The sequence below is a fragment of the Trichomycterus rosablanca genome, chromosome 15 (genome assembly GCF_030014385.1).
Source record: "Trichomycterus rosablanca isolate fTriRos1 chromosome 15, fTriRos1.hap1, whole genome shotgun sequence".
Classification (NCBI taxonomy): domain Eukaryota; kingdom Metazoa; phylum Chordata; class Actinopteri; order Siluriformes; family Trichomycteridae; genus Trichomycterus; species Trichomycterus rosablanca.
The window spans coordinates 24,036,417-24,057,175 of record NC_086002.1 but is presented as its reverse complement, the minus strand read 5'-3'; the positions used below and the strand labels follow the sequence as shown (position 1 = coordinate 24,057,175).

The following is a 20,759-nucleotide window of genomic DNA, read 5'->3' as shown; positions in this document are numbered from 1 at the left end:
TATGATAATTTACAGTTAATATTTTACAATATATACCCTGTGTTGAGTACTTAGAATAGTGTTTTATTATTGATATTGATACATTATTCTGAATAATAATTACTGATTATTATTCCTTTTTTTTTTTGCAAGCTGCAATTTACTGCTCCCTCTTCTTTACTGGCATGTTTTTGTTCTGTTACTCTGTTTAGTGCGAAGTAAAACACAACTACCAAGCAGGACTAGGTCGAGTCCAGGGTGCTTAACTGTCATGTAGCAGAAATGGAAGAAAAAAATAAACATAACAATTTAGAATAATAATGATGATAATAATAAGAATATTTTAATACACTAACATTTATTTCAGTTAGTTCTACATATTTGTGCTGTAAGATCTACAGAACATCACCGTGTCAGCTTTAAGTTCACATATACTGACACATTTCTAAAACAACACATGGCTCCAACATCCACATTCTACTGATCTTTCTAACACTCACAAAACAGATTCAAGTCTATTTTAGTTATTTATCTGATACATCTCTTTTATAAAGATGCACTTTTTAATGTTTACCTTAGAAATGTCTTTAACACAGCTGACACCGACACATAAAATGTCTTATTTCACTTATTTGGCTTTTATTGATACACAGCTAAGACCACTTTCACTTTAACCAAGATGTGTCTGACTTTGAAATATGTTTATGAAACGTTATGCTTTAGCAGAATATGACTTATAACGTCCCATTTCTCACAATACAGTGAAATATACAAACACATTTTTAACACAGATGTCACTTATAAAGACTTTATAAATCAGTATTGTTCAGCACAGAATAATCTGAAAACTTATTTACTCAATTTGTATTTATTTATGTGTTTAATGTATTCATTGTTTATTTAGTTAATCACTCATTCATGACCCTAACACCCAATTTAACAAAACATTAATGGCTCTAGCAGTCCAGGTGAGACATATCCACCTATTTTACTTACATTTTTTACTCTCTCTCTCTCTCACACACACCTGCAAAAGCTAGCAACAAACACAAGCGTTGTCCATTTATATGTTACACATTCCTAAACACAATTTTACCTTCATGTTTTATTCACCCTACACCTCGTCCTACACCACTGCAGGTGTTTTAGATGTATTTTTTTATCCTAACGTGTCTCTAATGCTACTTTCACAAGCACTGAAAGGTTTTTAAAGCTAATTGTTTGTTTTATTTCAATTTCACTACAAATTTGACTTAATATGACTGTCATACACTGCTCTATTCTCCCACTCTGTCTTATATCCTAGTATGGGGTATTTTTTGGGCTACATTGTCATGTCTCTAATGGCTATCTGTCCCACCTAATTGTACAATATTAAAATTATAGTATATTGTAATAAGGTTTAGGGTTGCATAGAAGCCCTGTTGAATTTCTTTTTTTAACATGTTTAAAACGGCAAAATTATTAAAATTAACTTGTTACAGAAAAAAAAAACATCAAATCGATTGTGGACCAATTTACTGAGGAAAAACTACAGTGGCCAAGAAGTGCAAAACAAATTAACATTTTAGAAAACAAATTTACAACAAAAACAAAAACAAATTTACTAGAGCTGAAACACTTTTAACAATGCCGAAACAAATTTACAAATGGTCGATCTGAAGGAAAGGCTAGGTATATATAAATCCATATATATATATATATGTCAGAATGCATATAAATGGAGCCACTTAATGCTGTTTAATGATAATAGTTGACCATTACACTCTCAGCTTAAACAAAACTTCAATCCTAACAATAATAACAGGACGATATTTTAAGTGTATCCAGAGCGGTAGAGAGAACAGAGTGGTGACACTCACGTAGAGAACCGTTGTAATGTTTTTTTTTTGTTTTGTTTTTTTACTACTTTTACTGGAGTAATATTTTACCTTGGATATCTCTACTTTAACTCAACTACATGGACTTTAACTCGACTACATTCTGCACCTTCTCCAGCACTTACATTAGACAAAATGAACTTGTGCATATTCACAATGAATTCATTAATGTATTACATGTAGGAATCAAGGTTATAATAGTTTTGGATTTTTCATTATAGTTTAGTTTTATTTCCTTGTGACTTTTTTCTCTCTAATTTAGTTAGTTTTAATACGTTTTTATAGTGGGTTTGCTAGTTCTTTTTAATTTTTATTATTTTTTTTAACGCTTAGTTTTAGTTTAGTTTTTATTAGTTCTAGTATTAGTTTTAATTTAGTTTAAATAAGTATTGTGTAATAAAAACTCAACAAAAGATACCATTAAAATTTTTTTTTCAAATACTGTTGAACAACCAACTGTCCACAAAAACTGTAACAGTCCACATGATAGCAGCCGTAAGTGCAAAATGTGTATAATACTGCTGCTGAAATGTAGTTGTTGACAGTTACCATCTTTCAGCCAGTTATTTAAAATGAGCTGGTAAAACATGAACTGGTAAAAGTGAGGATCTTTACCTGTCCATAACCCTGCCACTGAAAACAGGCGCTCATAATATGAACCATTTCTAGATGCAACACCAGTGGTGTAACTGGGAGCTCATGGGCCCCAGTGCAAAAAAAAAATGTTGGGCCCCCCTCAACAAATTGCATACACTGTAAAAAAATGAATCAGTGGTCCAGTAGATTTTTTACAAATGTTTTGTGTTAAATTTATTTAATGGAATTAAGTTCTTGAATTTATGGCTATTATTTGAGTAAATTTTACAGTAGTGTTCAAAATAATAGCAGTTCAACACCATTAACCTGATAAATCACTGTTTTTAGTAGAAATGCTATTTCTTGAAAGTGTAGTAGAGTAATGAAAACAAAACAAACCCAACAATTAGGACATGCATGCCGCTCATTCTGAGTAATCGAAGCATTGATTGAAAGGGGGTTGTTCAAAATAATAGCAGTGAGGAGTTCAATTGGTGAAGTCATTCATTCTGCAGAAGAACGGGTGTCAATTTTGGCCCTTATTTAATGTAGGAGGGGGGCAAATGTTGCACAGCTTGGTCATAGCACATTTCCTTTTGAAATACTGGGGAAAATGAGTTGTTCCAGACATTGTTCTGATGAACAGCGTACTTTGATTAAAAAGTTGATTGTAGAGAGAAAAAACATACAGAGAAGTGCAGCAAATTATAGCCTGCTCAGCTAAAATGATCTCAAATGCCTTGAAGTGAAAACCAAAACCTGAAAGATACGGAAGGAAGCGTGGAACTACTGTTCGATTGGATCGAAGATTAGCCAAAATAGCAAATACTCAGCCAATGATCACATCCAGAAAGATCAAGGAACATCTGAAGTTACCAGTGAGTACAGAAGATGATTAAGTGAAGCCAATTTACCAGCAAGAACTCCTTGCAAAGTCCCGTTGTTAAGAAAAAGACGTTTCCTGAATGGGTTCAAATCTGCCAAGGAACACATTGACTGGTCCAAAGAGAAATGGCTCAACATTTGTGGACTGGTGAAAGCAAAATTGTTCTATTTGGGTCTAGTGGCCGTAGACAGTATGTCAGACGACCCCCGAGCACCGAATTCAAGCCAAAGTACACTGTGAAGACAGTAAAGCATGGTGGTACAAAATGATAATATTGGGATGTTTATCATACCATGGTGTTATGCCTAGTTATCTCATACGAGGGATCATGGATCAGTTTAAATATATCAGAATACTTGAGCAGATCATGTTGTCTATAACGAAGAAGAAATGTCCTTAAAATGGGTGTTTCAACATGACAATGACCCAAAACATCTTGGTGACAGACAAATAAGATTGAGGTAATAGAGTGACCAGCACAATCCCCTGACTTCAATCCCATGGAGAACTTGTGTTCTGACGTCTGAAACACGTTTTTTTGAGGCAAAACCCAAAATTGCAGAAGAACTGTGGAATGTAGTGTAATCATCCTGGACTGGAATACCTGTTCAGAGGTGCCAGAAGTTGGTCGACTCCATGCAACACAGATCTCAGAAACAATTGTTATGCCACGAAATATTAGTTCAGTAATTTAAAGTAAAGTGAAACCTCAAACATTTTTTCATGTTATAGATAAATTTTTTGAGTTTTTAAAGAAAAATGCTGCACTGCTATTATTTTGAACAGCCTAATATTCATTTTTCTTAATTTTCTGTAAAGGATTGACACAAACTGACTAAATTTTGTTAATGTTTTGATTTAGAATTGAAAGTGTAGTATTTTCAGTGCATTTGCATTTATGGAAATAAAAATTATTATAATGATTTTGTGCTTTATTCGCTTTTTTAAAATCACTGCTATTTTTTTGAACACCACTGTACTTATTAAACAATGCTATAAAATCTACTTATTTTATTTGTGTAAATATAAAAATAATAAGTTATATAAATAAGTTGCTTTCAATTTGCAAGCACTTCCAGTCTGCGCGCGTTTTTTTTTTTATTTTTATTTTTTTTTTATACACCTTCTAACCCGCAACGGTTCTGAAGAACCTCCACAACGGAATCCAGATTGCACAGTTTGTGAGCAAATTAACTAAGGTAAGTAATTCTGTTCTATTAATCTGTATAGTTACCACAGTTTATTACTGTAAACTTAGAATTAGTGTGTTAGAATGTGTCGGAATGCATGTCGTTATTACACTTACTTTAAATCAACAACATTATATGTGAGAGATGCTGTAATGAGTCTTGTAGTTTGATTTATTGCAACGTCTCACTTTTCTCATTTGAAAATAGGTTGAACTGTTCTTCAGGCTTGCCATGTTAACTGAGGTAGTTAGGTGGTTCATTTTTCAGCCTTTTTTTGTAACTTGGCAAATATCTCTTTTGGCTGAGGTAAGTTAGCTAGCTAATAAAAACTTCTCATTTTAATGCATTGAGAAAACAACTTTAACCCAGTGTTGAGAGCAAAGTTAAAACCACAACATAACGAGTCATTTTTTTGCAAACCTCAATTATCTTAATATTCAGTCATTTGTGAGACATATTTTAATTATTCCAATTTGGTACATTTCATTCTAATATAGATAAAACTATAAAAATGTAATTAAAATGAAACTTGTTAATGTGACAATTAGTCCAAAAATGTAATGTTTATTAACTGCATGTTTTGACAAGACAAATTAAAGTATTAACAAATTACTTTTGACCCTTTTCATACCATAATAATTGATGTTGCAGGAACCTGAAGGTTTAGAAGTGGACCAGCCCTCATTGGTAGTAGTTGTGATGATGAACATGAGAGCTTCTGCAGGTGACACACCAAAGGACATCATGATTATTATTAAGGGATCGCATGTCATCACAGGACTAAAAGATAATGCTATAGCTTGTGCTGCCTTCCTTGGCTTGACCTATGTGCTAAACCTCAGTTATCCCAGCCGGCAGACATTACAAAGGCATGGCTGTGGAAGAAGAGAGCCAAGTATTGGACTGGCCTACCAGAGAGAACGTGTGGAGAATTTTGTAAGAAGTGACTATGACAAGACTTCAGTTTTCAGGAACAATGGCACAAAATACACCAGAACACTTCATTGCTAGATATTCAAGGTGCCAAAACATCTTTGTGTTGAGACGGAATGGCAACATTACAAAGTGGTAAATGCTTTACCATCCCAGCTTTTCTGGAAGGTGCTGCAGCCCTGAAATGCAAGAATGGATGTTTACTAACACATGAAATAATGCTGACACAAACAGCTCAATAAAAATAGTTTGATTAAAAATTTATCACGATTAATTTTTTTTATCGCGATTAAAAATTTAAGGCCTTAATCGCGTTAATTACCGCGATTAACGACAGCCCTAATAATAATATGAACTAATTCATGACACACATCAGAAAAACATCAACTTAACTTTTGCTGTGGTCATTTTGCAGGCTAGCGTGGAGAGCAGAAACGGAATGTAAACATGAAGTGCCGTCAGGGATCCCAATCCCCCCAATCTCAATCCGCTCCCTACTCACTCCCCCTCTTCACTCCGCCTCCGTTTGCGCGTACACGTGGAGGGTCCCTCTGTAGTGGAGTGTTAGTGAGGAGGGAGCGGATTGGGAAAGACCGCATGAGGTACAGTACGGTGCCGGCAGCTCACCTAAAACTGCTCGAGTGGAAAACATCGATTTCATATCAGTTCACAATGCTCATAAATAAAATGATGAACACGAAAACGAAGGCTATTCTATCTATAATTTTAGTACGTTCTCGTTAGTTTTGTAAACGCCTAATACAGTTAGTTATAGTTTTTATTTTATTTTAACAGCACCGGGTTTGTTTGGCGAGATCAAGGAGTGTAGCAACTCTCTCTCTACGGCTCTGAGTGTATTATAATAACTTTAAGAGTACAGTGATATTTTATTATGTGTAATCTCCTAAACTCACCACATAGTGACAGTCGTGGACAACTCGTGAAAAACAGCAGGGCCCAAAAACAGTAATATATTAATAAATAAATAAAAAATCATGTGAAGCTATCTAGATAACGTGTATGATATATTCAGATATAATATTTAAAGAGGAAAATTCTCCTAACTTGATAAGATGGGTGGCTCTTAAAAGAACCGTTGGTTTGCCAGAGCGACTAAGGCGCTTTACTTGGAGCTGGTGTACTTGGTGACGGCCTTGGTACCCTCGGACACGGCGTGCTTGGCCAGCTCACCGGGAAGCAGCAGGCGCACGGCGGTCTGGATCTCCCTGGAGGTAATGGTGGAGCGCTTGTTGTAGTGAGCCAGACGAGAGGACTCACCAGCGATACGCTCGAAAATGTCGTTGACGAAGGAGTTCATGATGCCCATAGCCTTGGAGGAGATCCCGGTATCAGGGTGGACCTGTTTCATGACCTTGTACACGTAGATAGCGTAGCTCTCCTTCCTGGACTTTCTGCGCTTCTTGCCTCCTTTGCCGGCGGTCTTGGTGACGGTTTTCTTGGAGCCCTTCTTGGGCGCGGCCTTGGCTGGTTCAGGCATGATGCTGCTGTTTCCTCTAGAACAAACTGTAAGTGACTGTAGACGCTCTACACGCCCGCTTTATTAACCCTGCATGCTGAGTAAGCCAAGTTGGAACACGTAACTCTGATTGGTCCAAGCTCCTGGGTTTCTATTGGACAGACAACATATCGTTCCACGCCCCCTTCTGCCCCATTCACTAGAATCTGTTCTTTGTTGTCTGTTCCCGCTTAATCTGAGGTCGATACATGTTTTAAAACCGAATATAAAAGAATCAATAGCAATATTTTATAGTTAGGATAAATAGATAGATAATTTTTTGTTTGTTTTTTAAGCGAAGCATTCGGGCACAATGTTTTACTGTATTTTACACAAAGATCGTGTTAATGATTGTAGTGTAATCTACAGTATGGCTGTACATTGGTAGTATGCAAACACGCCGTTTGAAGGCTAAACGAGAGATCTGATAGTAAACGTAATACTAAAACTACTAATGATAACGCCAAGCTTTTAGGGCTACATAAGTGAACTGATAAAAAATGCATCAGTGAATGTGTTATTTTTATTTATAATGATGCTTTCAAGCTATGGGGGCTAAACGAGTGATCTGCAAATCTACAAACGCATCAGTGAACGTGCTATTACTAAACACTAATAATAATAATAAACAAGAAGGAATTTCTCTTTTGCAGAAAATATGGGTGGCTCTTAAAAGAGCCGTTGTGTTAGCGTGGAGGTCTGAACGTTTAACCCCCGAATCCGTACAGGGTGCGTCCCTGGCGTTTCAGAGCGTACACCACGTCCATTGCGGTGACGGTCTTTCTCTTGGCGTGCTCGGTGTAGGTGACGGCATCACGGATGACGTTCTCCAGGAAAACCTTCAGCACACCGCGGGTCTCCTCGTAGATCAAGCCGGAAATCCGCTTCACACCGCCACGGCGAGCCAAACGGCGGATGGCGGGTTTAGTAATACCCTGGATGTTATCACGGAGAACTTTGCGGTGACGCTTAGCGCCTCCTTTTCCAAGACCTTTGCCGCCTTTTCTTTTTTTTTTTTTTTTTTTTTTTCTTTTTTTTATTTAATATTTTATTTAAACTTCATCAGAGTACATAGAAATTACATTACATTATCAAGACAATCATTTACAATTTTAAAATCTTCCACAATTCAGAGTCCTTAAATAAAACATTCATTGTTCTTATTTTTTTCAGTTCAGTTCTTATATTTTTATAAACATTCTCTGCTGAAACAAATTGTTGGTCAATAGTCATTCTGCATCTTGTTTTCCATAATTTAGACTTCACAATACACAGTACTAACCACAAGAAGTCATGTTTATCTTTAGGCATGATTTCATCAAAAATACCGAAACAGACGGACTTCATATGAATTTTAATCTCAAGACCTAAATTTTCCATTTTGCTCCATACTTCTTGGGAACGATAACACTCTAGAATAAAATGTTCTAAAGTTTCCTCTGTCTGGCATTTTGGCATAGGGCACATGTTTGTCTTCACAAAACAACTCCACTTCACTACAGATCTCACTGGAAGTCTCCTCACTGCTACCAACCATGTAATATCCTTTAACTTCTCAGATATTTTTTTACATAAGATATTATTTACACATTCTTTCTTTTCTTCCTCTCTAAGGCCTCTAAAATCCACTATATTACAATATTTCAAATCTACTATTAGCTTGTAAATCTTTTTATTAGAATCCTTAATCCAATCTATATTCAAAACATTAAATTTATTTATAAAATCACCATAAATTAATTTATAATAAGGAACTAAAGCTCTAGAGCGGCCTTTTTTCTGTTTCCAATTTGTGATGTTTCCAATCCAATCAGCTTGTCTGTAAATGCCATTTGCAATAATTTTACATACAAAAATTTTTGTTTTAATGGAAAGATCAATTGCTCCTAGACCACCCATTTTTTTCTGTTTATATAAAAGTTCACGCTTAGTTACTTCACGTGTTGAATTCCAAATAAAATTACAACATAATTTATTCATATTTTTAAGCCATTTATCTGTGGGAGGGAAAATACAGGATAAAAATATTATTTTTGATAAGATAAAGGTCTTAACCATATTTATTCTTGTTTTATAACTTAAATTACAATTTTTCCATTTACTAAATTCTTCTTTAATAATTTGTTCTTTTTCTTTCCAGTTATAATCTACACAGCCATTGTTATCAAAATATATACCTAGGACTTTAAGATGTTCAGTCTCAGGTACATCAATTGGAAATTTTTTATTAATGTCTCCAATTTATTAATTAGCGCCTCCTTTTCCAAGACCTTTGCCGCCTTTTCCTCTTCCGGACATCGTTACTGCTCTCGTCGAGATGAAGCGCGTCAATGCAGGACGAGCGTTCACAGCGAGCCTGTTATTTCCCTCTACCGGACCTAGTTGAAGACAATGGGGCGGAGTTAAGAAGTGACCGCCCACTGTGACCGCAGCTGCTCGGAGTAGATCTCATGTAAAGCGCGTAACTTAGAACCTCCACTGTTTTTACTCCACAGTAAATCGGTCCACAATCGATGTGATGTATTCCATATGACATCTTTTTCTGTAACTAATGTTTAATGTTAAGAATTTTTTTCTAAACATGTTGTGCCAAAAGAAAGAAATACAAACAAAGAAACAACCCTAAACCCTATGCAACCTTAAACCTTATTACAATGTACTATAATCGCCATGTTTGTCGCATTTTTTAATATTGTACAATTAGGTGGGACAAAAAGCCATTAGAGACATGACAATGTAGCCAAAAAAAAACATATTAGGAATACAGAAAGACGGTGTGGGAGAATACAGCAGTGTATAATCAAAAATTTATATTAGTTCATATCAGTACAGTTGTAGTGAATATTGAATTTGAAACAAACAAATAGCTTTAGAAATCTTTCAGTGCTTGTGAAAGTAGCATTAGAGACACGTTATGATAAAAACAAAGATCTAAAACACCTGCAGCAGTGTAGGAGGAGGTGTAGGGTAAATAAAACATGAAGGTAAAATTGTGTTGGAATGTTTAATATATAAATGAACAACGCCAGTGTTTGTTGCTAGCTTTTGCAGATGTGTGTGTGTGTGAGAGAGAGAGAGTTTAAAAAAAAAGTAAAATAGGTGAATATTTACATTTTCAGCATTTAGCAGATGCCTTTATCCAAAGCGATTTACATTACAGTAACAGTATACAGTCTGAGCAGTTGAGGGTTAAGAACCTTGCTCAAGGGCCCAGCAGTGATAACCTAGCAGTGGTGGGGCTTGAACCAGTGACCCTCTGGTCAATGGCCTAGTACCTTAACCACTAGGCTACTGCTGGCCCTGGATATGTGTCACCTGGACTGCTAGAGCCATAGATGTTTTGTTAAAGTGGGTGTTAGGGTCATGAATGAGTAAATAACTAAATTAATACATAAACAATGAATACATTAACAAATAAATACATAAAAAATGTGTAAAGCAGTGTTTGGATTTGTCTGTGCTGAACAACACTGATGCAAGTCTTTATAAGTGACATCTGTGTTAAAAATGTGTTTGTATATTTCACTGTATTGTGAGAAATGGGAAGTTATAAGTCATATTCTGCTAAAGCATAACGTTTCATAAACATATTTCAAAGTCAGACACATCTTGATTAAAGTGAAAGTGGTCTTAGCTGTGTATCAATAAAAGCCAAATAAGTGAAAGAAGATATTTTATGTTTCAGTGTTAGCTGTGTTAAAACCATTTCTGAGTTTTAAAAAGAATTATAAAAAAAAAAAAAAAAGCATGTTAATAAGTGAGATCTCTTGTGTAAGTGTAGGAGCCATGTGTTGTTTTAGAAATGTGTCCGTATATGTGAACTCATATTAATTAATTAATTTATTTATTTTCTTTTTTTATGGGGTTGGTGTTCTGGGTTTTTTTTATTTCCCTCTCAGTTTATGATTTAGGTGTGTGCGAGTGTATCCATCTTCACTGTAATGTGTTCATGAACAGAGCTGTAAGTGCAATAGATAGAAACTGCAATTTCTTAACAAGACACGGGCGTCTATTTATTTACTGAAGTCAGAAGTAAAGCCGTTTAAAGTTTACAATTTAATTCCCCATTATGGTACTAAACACCGTGAAATACAAGAACGTGAACAATGCACAACATTCAGGTGTGAAGCTTTGCTAACTGAAATACAAAAGCAACAAGGTCTTTCTATAGCGCTTTATGTACTTTTTGGAAATCACAAAGCTGGTCTTGACTACTTCAAAGGACTAAAAAACAGCAAATGAAGTCATTAAGTTCCAAAAGTTATAGAAATTTTTTTTTTGTGTATTGTTAATGTGAAAACCTACACTTTTTATGCCCACCTGTTTTCGTGAAAGTAAATTAAATAGTGAAATTATGTTGATGTTTTTACTCTGCCTCCTTCTAATTTCATTGCCTGATAGTAAAAATAGGATTAATTTAGGGTTAGAACTAGTTTGGGGTTATCCTAATTGGGTTAGATACATGTTGGGGTTATCATAGTTACGGTTAGAAACATTTTGGGGTTATTATAGTTTGGGTTAGAAGGAGGTTTTAAATTGAGCTCAACAGATATAATCTGTGCTGCCTAGGAACACAAGGCGCACCTGGAGCTGACGAACCACACCTGGGTCCTCATGCCTTCAGATCAGGTAGCGAGCACAATGAGTTCCAGCCTGAGTGTGAGTGCCACCAAAAACTTTAATTCCTCAGCGGTGCAGTGGGGCTTCGGTCAGGCCTCTGTGCAGGACACTGGAGTTTCTTGAAGCCGAGCTTCTCTTTATGTTTGTGGATTTTGCTTTGTGCACAGAGGTATAGTCCTGCTGGAACAGGAAGTGGCCTTCCCCTTTAATCTAATTCAGTCATGGTCTTTATCTCACTCGCTTATGACACTTGTTAACACTTGTTAGCTATGGTGGCGGCTGAAACACATGAATTTCCAAATTAGAAAAGGCATCATTGTGAATTCGGTTGTTTTATTACCATTATTACAATAACCAGTCTTATGGTGAACATTAAATATTCTGCTCATTCCTTATGCCTTCATCCAGCGTGTTTACATTCTACCAATGTACAGCCATACTGTAGATTACACTACAATCAGTTAATACGATCTCTGTGTAAAATACAGACTGTACACCATGCAACACCAACACCACTAAATCCTCCTAACAATTTATTATATTACATAAAAATACATAAAAATATACATACATAAAAGAAAACACACACATACACACATAAACACACAAATTTTGTTCGTGTTTTCACATTTTGGTCATGAGATGGAAGAAACGCTCCACTAACCGTCTATTGGTTCTCAATAACATTATAATTACAGTTACTACTACCATCACCAATAATACTATTATTACAACAACTATAATAGAAATAAAAATCATTATTATGAGTAATTATGATTATTTACACTTAATATTTTACAGTATGTCTGTTCTAAAATGTTTCTATTTACCCTGTGTTGAGTACCTAGAATAGTATTTTATTATTTATTATTCTGAATAATAATTACTGATTATTCATCTTTTTTTTTTGCATTAGTAGCCTGATATTTTTACCACTGCTGCAATTTACTGCTCCCTCTTCTTTACTGTCATGTTTTTATTCCGTTACTCTACTACTCATAACGACTATATTACTCTTATTAACTCAATGCTTTATAGAACCCCATAAACATACACCACTATAAACATTATTAATCATGTGTTATAAGACACCACCTGCCAATCTTTAATCTGCTGTACTTATGTAACCTTGCTTATAATTGTTGTAAAAACATGTAAAGTACATCTCTACACACACACAAAAAAAACAGTTTTTCCTAATATTTAAAACTGATAAATATAACTAAATTATAACTCGGAACACGCACACAATGGAATAATAAATAAATAAAAAAGTTATGAAAAATGCCCATTTCAGTGGAAATGTAAGTGGCTCTTAAAAGAGCCTTTGTGGATAACTGGATGGAGTGGGATCGTTTAAGCACGCTCTCCGCGAATACGGCGGGCCAGCTGGATGTCCTTAGGCATGATGGTCACCCTCTTGGCATGGATGGCGCACAGGTTGGTGTCCTCGAACAGGCCGACCAGGTAAGCTTCACTGGCCTCCTGCAGAGCCATGACGGCAGAACTCTGGAAGCGCAGATCGGTCTTAAAGTCCTGAGCGATCTCTCTAACCAGGCGCTGGAAGGGCAGCTTGCGGATGAGCAGCTCAGTGGACTTCTGATAACGGCGGATTTCACGCAGAGCCACGGTACCTGGCCTGTAACGGTGAGGTTTCTTCACACCGCCGGTAGCCGGGGCGCTCTTGCGGGCAGCCTTAGTGGCGAGCTGCTTCCTCGGCGCTTTACCACCGGTGGATTTACGCGCGGTCTGCTTGGTTCTTGCCATCGCGTCTGAAACTCCGCACTTCACCAATTGTAGGACAGAAAATGTTAGCCCGCTCAACTGGCTCTATTTAAGTACCAGAGCCGCTCCGCGCTCATTGGGCGTCTTGATGACGCACTTTTCTCATTGGACGAACGTGCTTACATCAAATGTCGCTGACTGGTCGGCGTTCTGCCGCTGCCTCGTTTCAGAAAACATAATATTTCCTCTATGCTGTTGGCGGGATTTATAATACTTTCCTTTCTTTCTTTGTGCTTTTAGAACACAGCTTACAATCGCATTTAAAGTATATACCTTTTAAAAAAATATATTATTGAATATTTCGTTCATTTTCCTTATTATTAGTAGCATTATTATTATTTTTGTTCCATGTGTATTACACAAACACGTTTGCTGCACCGCTTTTAATCGTCTATATTGTTGGTTTTGCTACTGCAAGTGATCTATAACTTGGCTAATGTATACATATATAGGGACATACATAAAGATAGATAAATGGGGAAAAAATAAGTCATACATATTGATTTGTTAATTTTTTACCATGTCATAAATCATGTGGTTTATGACATGTGAGTCTATGAAACGATATTACATTTATTTACACATTATCTGGGGAAATTGCACTTTTTCTGTGGAAATGGGGGGCTCTTAAAAGAGCCTTTTGGTTAGAACACGAGAGCGACTTACTTGGCCTTGGCTGCTTTCTCGGTCTTCTTGGGTAACAGAACAGCCTGGATGTTAGGCAGCACACCGCCCTGAGCGATGGTTACACCTCCAAGCAGTCTGTTCAACTCCTCGTCGTTACGCACGGCCAACTGCAGATGACGAGGGATGATACGAGACTTCTTGTTATCTCTGGCGGCGTTACCAGCCAACTCGAGGATCTCAGCGGTCAGATACTCCAGCACGGCAGCCAAGTAGACAGGAGCACCAGCGCCCACACGCTCGGCGTAATTACCCTTACGTAGCAATCTGTGAACACGGCCCACGGGGAACTGAAGGCCGGCACGGTATGAACGAGTCTTTGCCTTAGCTCTAGTCTTACCACCGGTCTTCCTTTTTTAAATAATTTTATTTAACAAAATTCAATCACATTACAAATATATACAGATCAATACATCATCAAAATAATTACATCAGTTCAAAATGTTTATTACAAATCCAGAGTAGAATAATACAGAAAAAAAAATATATTCAGAGCTTGTTCTTTTTCTTTTCCCTTGTTATACTCTTTTTTTTTTTTTTTTTTTTAAATGAGAAAAAAAATAAATAATAAAAAAACAATAATAATAATAATAATAAATTACAATCTTAATATTGACCAAGGAAATTGAGTTTTTTTTGTGCGCAAGTCTTCATTTTTTAGTCTTCTAAGATGGCATACAATTTGTTTAAAAACAATATCTGGGGGTATGTTGCATTGCTCGAAAATCATTTTACACCTAGTTTTCCAGATTTTTGTATTAACAATACAGACAACTAACCAATAAAGGTCATTTATTCTTTGAGAAGTATTTTCGAAGATTCCAAACATAATTGTTTTTTTATTTATTTCGAAATCTAAGTTTAAAGTTTTAATTTTGTTCCAAATATCAACTGATCTATTACAATTTATTAGTAGATGCTCGATGGTTTCATCTTGTAAACAGCCCTGTATCGGGCATAATTTTGTTGTTACAAAGCAACTCCATTTAACGATAACTCTTACTGGAAGTCTTCCAACCGTTATTAACCATATTGTATCGCGTATGTTTTCAGAGATGTTTTTAGAGGAGACATTTTTTCTTACTTTTGTCGATTCCTCTTCGGTTAGTTGACTGTATTGTATCTTTTCACCATAATAATGATTATTAATTATATTATAAATATCTTTATTGGTTTGATTTAGCCAGTCTATATTTAAATGATCATGTTTAAACATAAAATCTCCGTAAAGGAGTTGGTAGTATGGTATATTTAATCTCTTTTTACCTTTTTGTTTTGACCAATATTCTTTTTTTCCAACCCAAATTGCGCCTCTATTCATGGCTTGTGTTACATTTTTACAAAATGCTATTTTTAATTTATTACCCATATCAACCCATGTTTTTTTGGTTTGTATAATAGTGCACTTTTTGTTACTTCTCTATTAGTTCCCCATATATATTTTACACATTGCTTGTTTAATCTTGTAATATATTTGTCATCGGGTGGTATAACTGTGGCTAGAAATAATAATTTAGACAAGATAAAAGTTTTTATAATTTGAATTCGTGTCATATAATTGGTAGCTTTATATTTTTCTAGTTCCTCTTTTATTAATTGTTCCTTTTTATCCCAATTTAGTTCTCTAGTTTTACTATTAGTTATATATATACCTAAAATTTTTATTTTATCTTTCAGATTTAGATTGATATGGGGTTGAATATCATCATCTCCTATCCAAACTCCTTCGGTTTTGTTTTCATTTAGTCTGGCTCCCGAAACTAACTCGTATGTTTTAAAATGTTCTTTTAAAATATCAAGCTCTTGTTGATCTTTTATTATTACGGTGATATCATCTGCATATGCTGAAATTTTAACTAAGTTATTGGGATCTAGTTGAATACCTTTGATTTTTTTATTATTTTTAATTAATTTTAAAAGTGGACTAATTGCCAAAATGTATAGGGCAGAACTCAGGGGACAACCTTGTTTTACTCCTCTATGACAGCTAAAATTATGTGTTAAAACACCGTTAACATTTATTTGTACTTCCGACTTTACATAAAGTAGCTTTATCATTTGGATGAAATTTTCTGGAAAGCCATAGTTTTCTAATACATGCCATAGATATTCTCTTGAGACGTAGTCAAAAGCTTTTTTCTGATCTAATGCTACTATGAACATTTTTTTATTTTTTTCATTTGTTAGTATATCTCTTATAATGCTTAGGTTATCCCACATGAATCGCCCTTTTATAGCGCACGTTTGTTCTTGTTCTACAATTTTATTTAAAAATTCGTTCATTCTATTAATTAAAATTTTTGCTAATATTTTATAATCTACATTAGTTACACTGATTTGTCTCCAATTATCTAAATTGTATTGATCACCCTTTTTGAATATTAAATTTATTATGGTATGATAAAAGGAATCATGCATTTTTCTTGATTGCAAACCTTCATTGTATACTTTCTCCAAAAGATCTATCAAGTCATTACAAAATATTTGATAGAGTTCAGCAGGGAGGCCATCTGACCCTGGTGTTTTCTCTTTATTTAGTTGTCTTATGGCTAATTCTATTTCTTCCTTTGTAAATGGTTTTTCTAAGTGTTCTAAATTTTCTATATTATTTTTAGGAAAAAGTTTCAAGAATTTTATAATTTGAGCTTCATCAATATGTTCTTTTTTATATGCAGTTTCACATTTTTCCTGTATTAAATTACGTATTTCATTATTGTTTTTTATAATTTTGCCATCTTGATTTCGAATACCCGTTATATATTTCTGAAACGCCAGGGACGCACCCTGTACGGATTCGGCGGTTAAACGTTCAGACCTCCACGCTAACACAACGGCTCTTTTAAGAGCCACCCATATTTTCTACAAGAGAGAAAGTTCTCCTGCTTTATTATTATTATTATTAGTAGTAGTAGTACGTTCACTGATGCGTAGATTTGCAAATCACTCGTTTAACCCCAATTCACACTCGTTTTTTATCAATTAACTTATGTAGCCCTAAAAGCTTGGAATTATCATTCGATCTCTGTGTAAAATACAGTAAAACATTGTGCCCAAATGCCTCGCTTAAAAAACAAACAAAAAATATGTATCTATCCTATCTATATATTTATATATAAAATTTAATAAAATATTGCTATTTTTTTTTTTTTTATATTCGGTTTTTAAAACATGTATCGACCTCAGATTAAGCGGGAACAGACAACAAAGAACAGATTCTAGTGAATGGGGCAGAAGGGGGCGTGGAACGGTATGTCTCCTGTCCAATAGAAACCCAGGACCTTGGACCAATCAGAGTTACGTGTTTCAACTTACTCAGCATGCAGGGTTAATAAAGCGGGCGTGTAGAGCGTCTACATTCACTTGCAGTTTGCTCTAGAGGAAACAGCAGCATCATGCCCGAACCAGTTCGTGTACAGTGATAACTACTATAACATAATACGTTTGGAAGTCCTTTTCTAGAATCTTATTTTTCCTTTGTATAAGTAGTGCACCTTTAGGTCCTACTTATTGGAGTCTCCCCAACAAACATGGCCCCAATTGGGGCCCAACCTACCCAGGTCGGAAGACACTGGGTAAGGTTGAAATTTGTTGGGGAAGGGGAAGTACCGAATCGTAGCACAGTTGGAGCACATCTCATACGTTCTGAGTGGATAGAAGCTAAAGACATTTACTCTTTTATCACTTTACAAAATCAAAGAGAATATGAGCTGGTTTTCTACACAGAGCATATGTTGAAAATGTTTTGCCAGCTATTCAATGCTTGGATTGGGGAAGGCTTTTGGAAAAACTGGAATATCACAAGCTCAGCTCCCCAAGATATTGTCCATATTATCATCAAGTTCTGGACTGGACGAATCGCCGATGAAGACGTAAATTGCTATATCAGAAGATACTGTGAGATTCTACAACCTCCGGATAAGCCAGTGGATCAGTTCGGAATATGGTATGGAGTAAGAAGATATAAAGTCAAGCTAAGAACGAACGAGAATGGAGAGATCCAGCAATTGCCCAACACTATAGCTATGGGTCCTTATGTAGGAAAGATTTCATACCCTGGACAAATTCAACGATGCTACATATGTAACTCCGCTCAACATCAAGTAAAGGACTGTGATAAGACCAAATGTTGGAAATGTGGACAGTTTGGACACAAAGCTAAAGATTGTGTAGATGTGGAACAGTGTGGACTGTGTGGACAAAGCGGTCACTCGTATTTCACGTGTCCTAAATCTTTCAGTAACCTTTTAAAGAAGGAAAGAAGACAAGCACAACCAAATCTACAAGCTCCAGAACAAACTACACCCGAAACAAAAGATCCAGCTTGTGATAAACCTGACAACAACGACCAGCCACAACAAGAACAAGCGAATAAAGAATCCAACAGCAGTGAGGAAGAGTCATCCGGTTCAACAAGCAGCGATGAAGCGGATAGCAGTGATGAGGAAGACGACAGCGACAGCGAAAGCAGTGAGGCGACGGATATCGACAGTACACCGGCACAAAGACAAGCGGATAACATCGAACAAACAACTACAACAGAACAATTAAAGAGAACTAATGAAAAAACGGAGGATATGGAAACAAATACTGAAACCAACACGGACAAATCACCGAACTTGGAGAGAAGATCGAACACTCAACAACCTGAGATCAAAACTGGAAAACGTATAAGATCCCCAACAGAGACAACAACCAAGAGACCAAAAGATAAGTGAGATGTTCACCCACTTATTTAATGTTTGGGGGGATTAATGTTATAACTTATAATGTAAGAGGAATACAAACGGAAAAAAATAGAACGGAAAAATTAGATAAGCTAAAACGGTTAAAGGCAGATATTTTATTTCTCCAGGAATTAAGATTAAAAACTCATGATGACATAAAAAACGTACAGCAAACATGGAACATAGGTGAATCTGTAATCTCTATAGGCGATGATTTTGCGGATGGTATTGGAATATTTTTTAAAACAAAACAGATAAATATTATTAAGAGAAGAGATTTAATACCAGGTCGACTTTTAGTGATAGATTGCATTTTAGAAAATCAAAAAATTAGGTTAATAAATATATACACAGCACAAGACAGTTTTAAAAAAATACAGCTATTTCAAAAAATGAGAGAATTGTTGCTTTGCAGTCATAACATTATCTTAGCGGGAGACTTCAATGTCATAACAGATAAAGAAGACAGAGTTGATGGATTACCTTTTAAGCTAACCAGAGCAGCAAAAGTATTAAAAGAAATATGTGATGAATGTGGATGAAAGATGTTTTTAGGGCTTTACACCCTCATAAATCGGGTTTCACAAGATTTGATAACAAGGCAAAAACGAGAATAGACAGAGTATATGTATCAAACCAAATAAAAGTTGAACAATATAAAACAGAATTGATAATAAATTCAGATCATTTAGCCGTAAATTGTAAAATTCTTTTAAATGCAAAAATTAGAAAAAACTATTGGAAATTAAATTTGAAATGCCTGAAAAATGAACCACTCGTAGATGAATTAAAAAAGGAGGTAAATATATGTAAAGATCTAGATGTTATCTCTAAATCGTATTTTGAATTGTGGCAAATCTTAAAAAATAGGCTTAAAAATATGCTGATTAGGAAATGTAAAGAACTAAATCAAAAAAGAAACCAGACATATGATGAATTACTTACAAATTATATAAAGAACAAAACAAAAATGAATAAAACGCCACAAGATTTAACAGAAATAGATGAACTTAAAGAAAAAATTGATAAACTGAACTGCGATTACCGCAACAGCTTAAAAGTAATGTGTGGCTATGAAGGGCCTGAGAATACTGATTGTAATATACATAATCTTATTAAGAAATATAAAGAACGTAAAGAAACAAAAAATGTTAAAGGAATACGGACAGGAAATAACTCAATAGTAACCAATGGAAAAGAAATAGCTGATGAAATTGTTAAATCATTTAAAGAAATGTATAAAAAAACAAGCACTAATGAGAGTGATGTAAATAATTTCTTAGGAGAAACGATCCAAGGTATAAATGTAAGTTTTAAGGAAATTGTTGGGAAAATCACCAAAGAAGAAGTTAGTAAAGCTATCGCTTCGTTAAACAAAGGAAAATCTCCAGGTTCCGACGGTTTTCCTGCTGAATTTTATTTGTTATTGTCTGATGATTTGTCTGATTTACTTACATCAGTTTTTAACCATGGAATAGAAACAATGGACATGTACGATAGTTTTTATGAAGGTATAGTAACATTAATCTTTAAAAAAGGTGATGAATATGATTTAAGTAATTGGAGACAAATAACTCTAATGAATGTGGAATATAAAATCTTTGCAAAAATTTTAATGAACAGGTTGCAGGTAATTTTAAATTCTATTATCGAACAAGAGCAAACATGTGCAATTAAAGGGAGAAACATGTGGGATAACTTATGTATTATTAGAGAAATTATTACATGCAAAGGCCTTAATGTACCTGGGTTTTTTATGATTGCATTGGACCAAAAAAGAGCATTCGACTTTCTATCAAGAGACTATCTGTGGAGAGTATTGCAATGGTATGGGTTTCCTGATGAATTTATAAATATGGTTAAACTGTTATATAAAGAATCAAAAGTAAGAGTAAATGTGAATGGGAACCTGACTGAAAGTTTTGATATATACACGGGAGTTAAGCAAGGATGTCCACTAAGTGCAGCTTTATATGTGATAGCGAT

General features: G+C 35.1%; 2 protein-coding genes and 1 pseudogene across 2 annotated transcripts in view; 1 reads left to right on the top strand and 2 right to left on the bottom strand.

The window, feature by feature from the left end:
• The window catches only part of LOC134328715 (zinc finger protein 271-like), a 525,414-nt pseudogene that overhangs the window by 37,272 nt on the left and 467,383 nt on the right, over positions 1 to 20,759 (top strand).
• On the bottom strand, positions 6,515 to 6,942 carry LOC134329030 (histone H2B-like). Its single transcript, XM_063010273.1, has one exon. It carries the CDS (start codon positions 6,940 to 6,942, stop codon positions 6,568 to 6,570), a length of 375 nt encoding a protein of 124 aa, XP_062866343.1. The 3' UTR covers positions 6,515 to 6,567.
• Positions 7,551 to 20,759, bottom strand: part of LOC134329503 (uncharacterized) — a gene marked incomplete at its 5' end in the record, with an annotated part of 33,551 nt that continues 20,342 nt past the window's right edge. The window contains 4 exons of the mRNA XM_063010790.1: positions 7,551 to 7,951; positions 9,231 to 9,268; positions 13,019 to 13,352; positions 14,213 to 14,400. Of these exons, the coding sequence (XP_062866860.1) occupies positions 7,668 to 7,951; positions 9,231 to 9,268; positions 13,019 to 13,352; positions 14,213 to 14,400 (844 nt within the window). The remainder of the gene's footprint in view (positions 7,952 to 9,230; positions 9,269 to 13,018; positions 13,353 to 14,212; positions 14,401 to 20,759) is intronic.

What these genes read in the sequence shown, in the direction of transcription:
- LOC134329030 (XM_063010273.1), bottom strand. Translation starts at nt 6,942, where the DNA reads ATGCCTGAACCAGCCAAGGCCGCGCCCAAGAAGGGCTCCAAGAAAACC.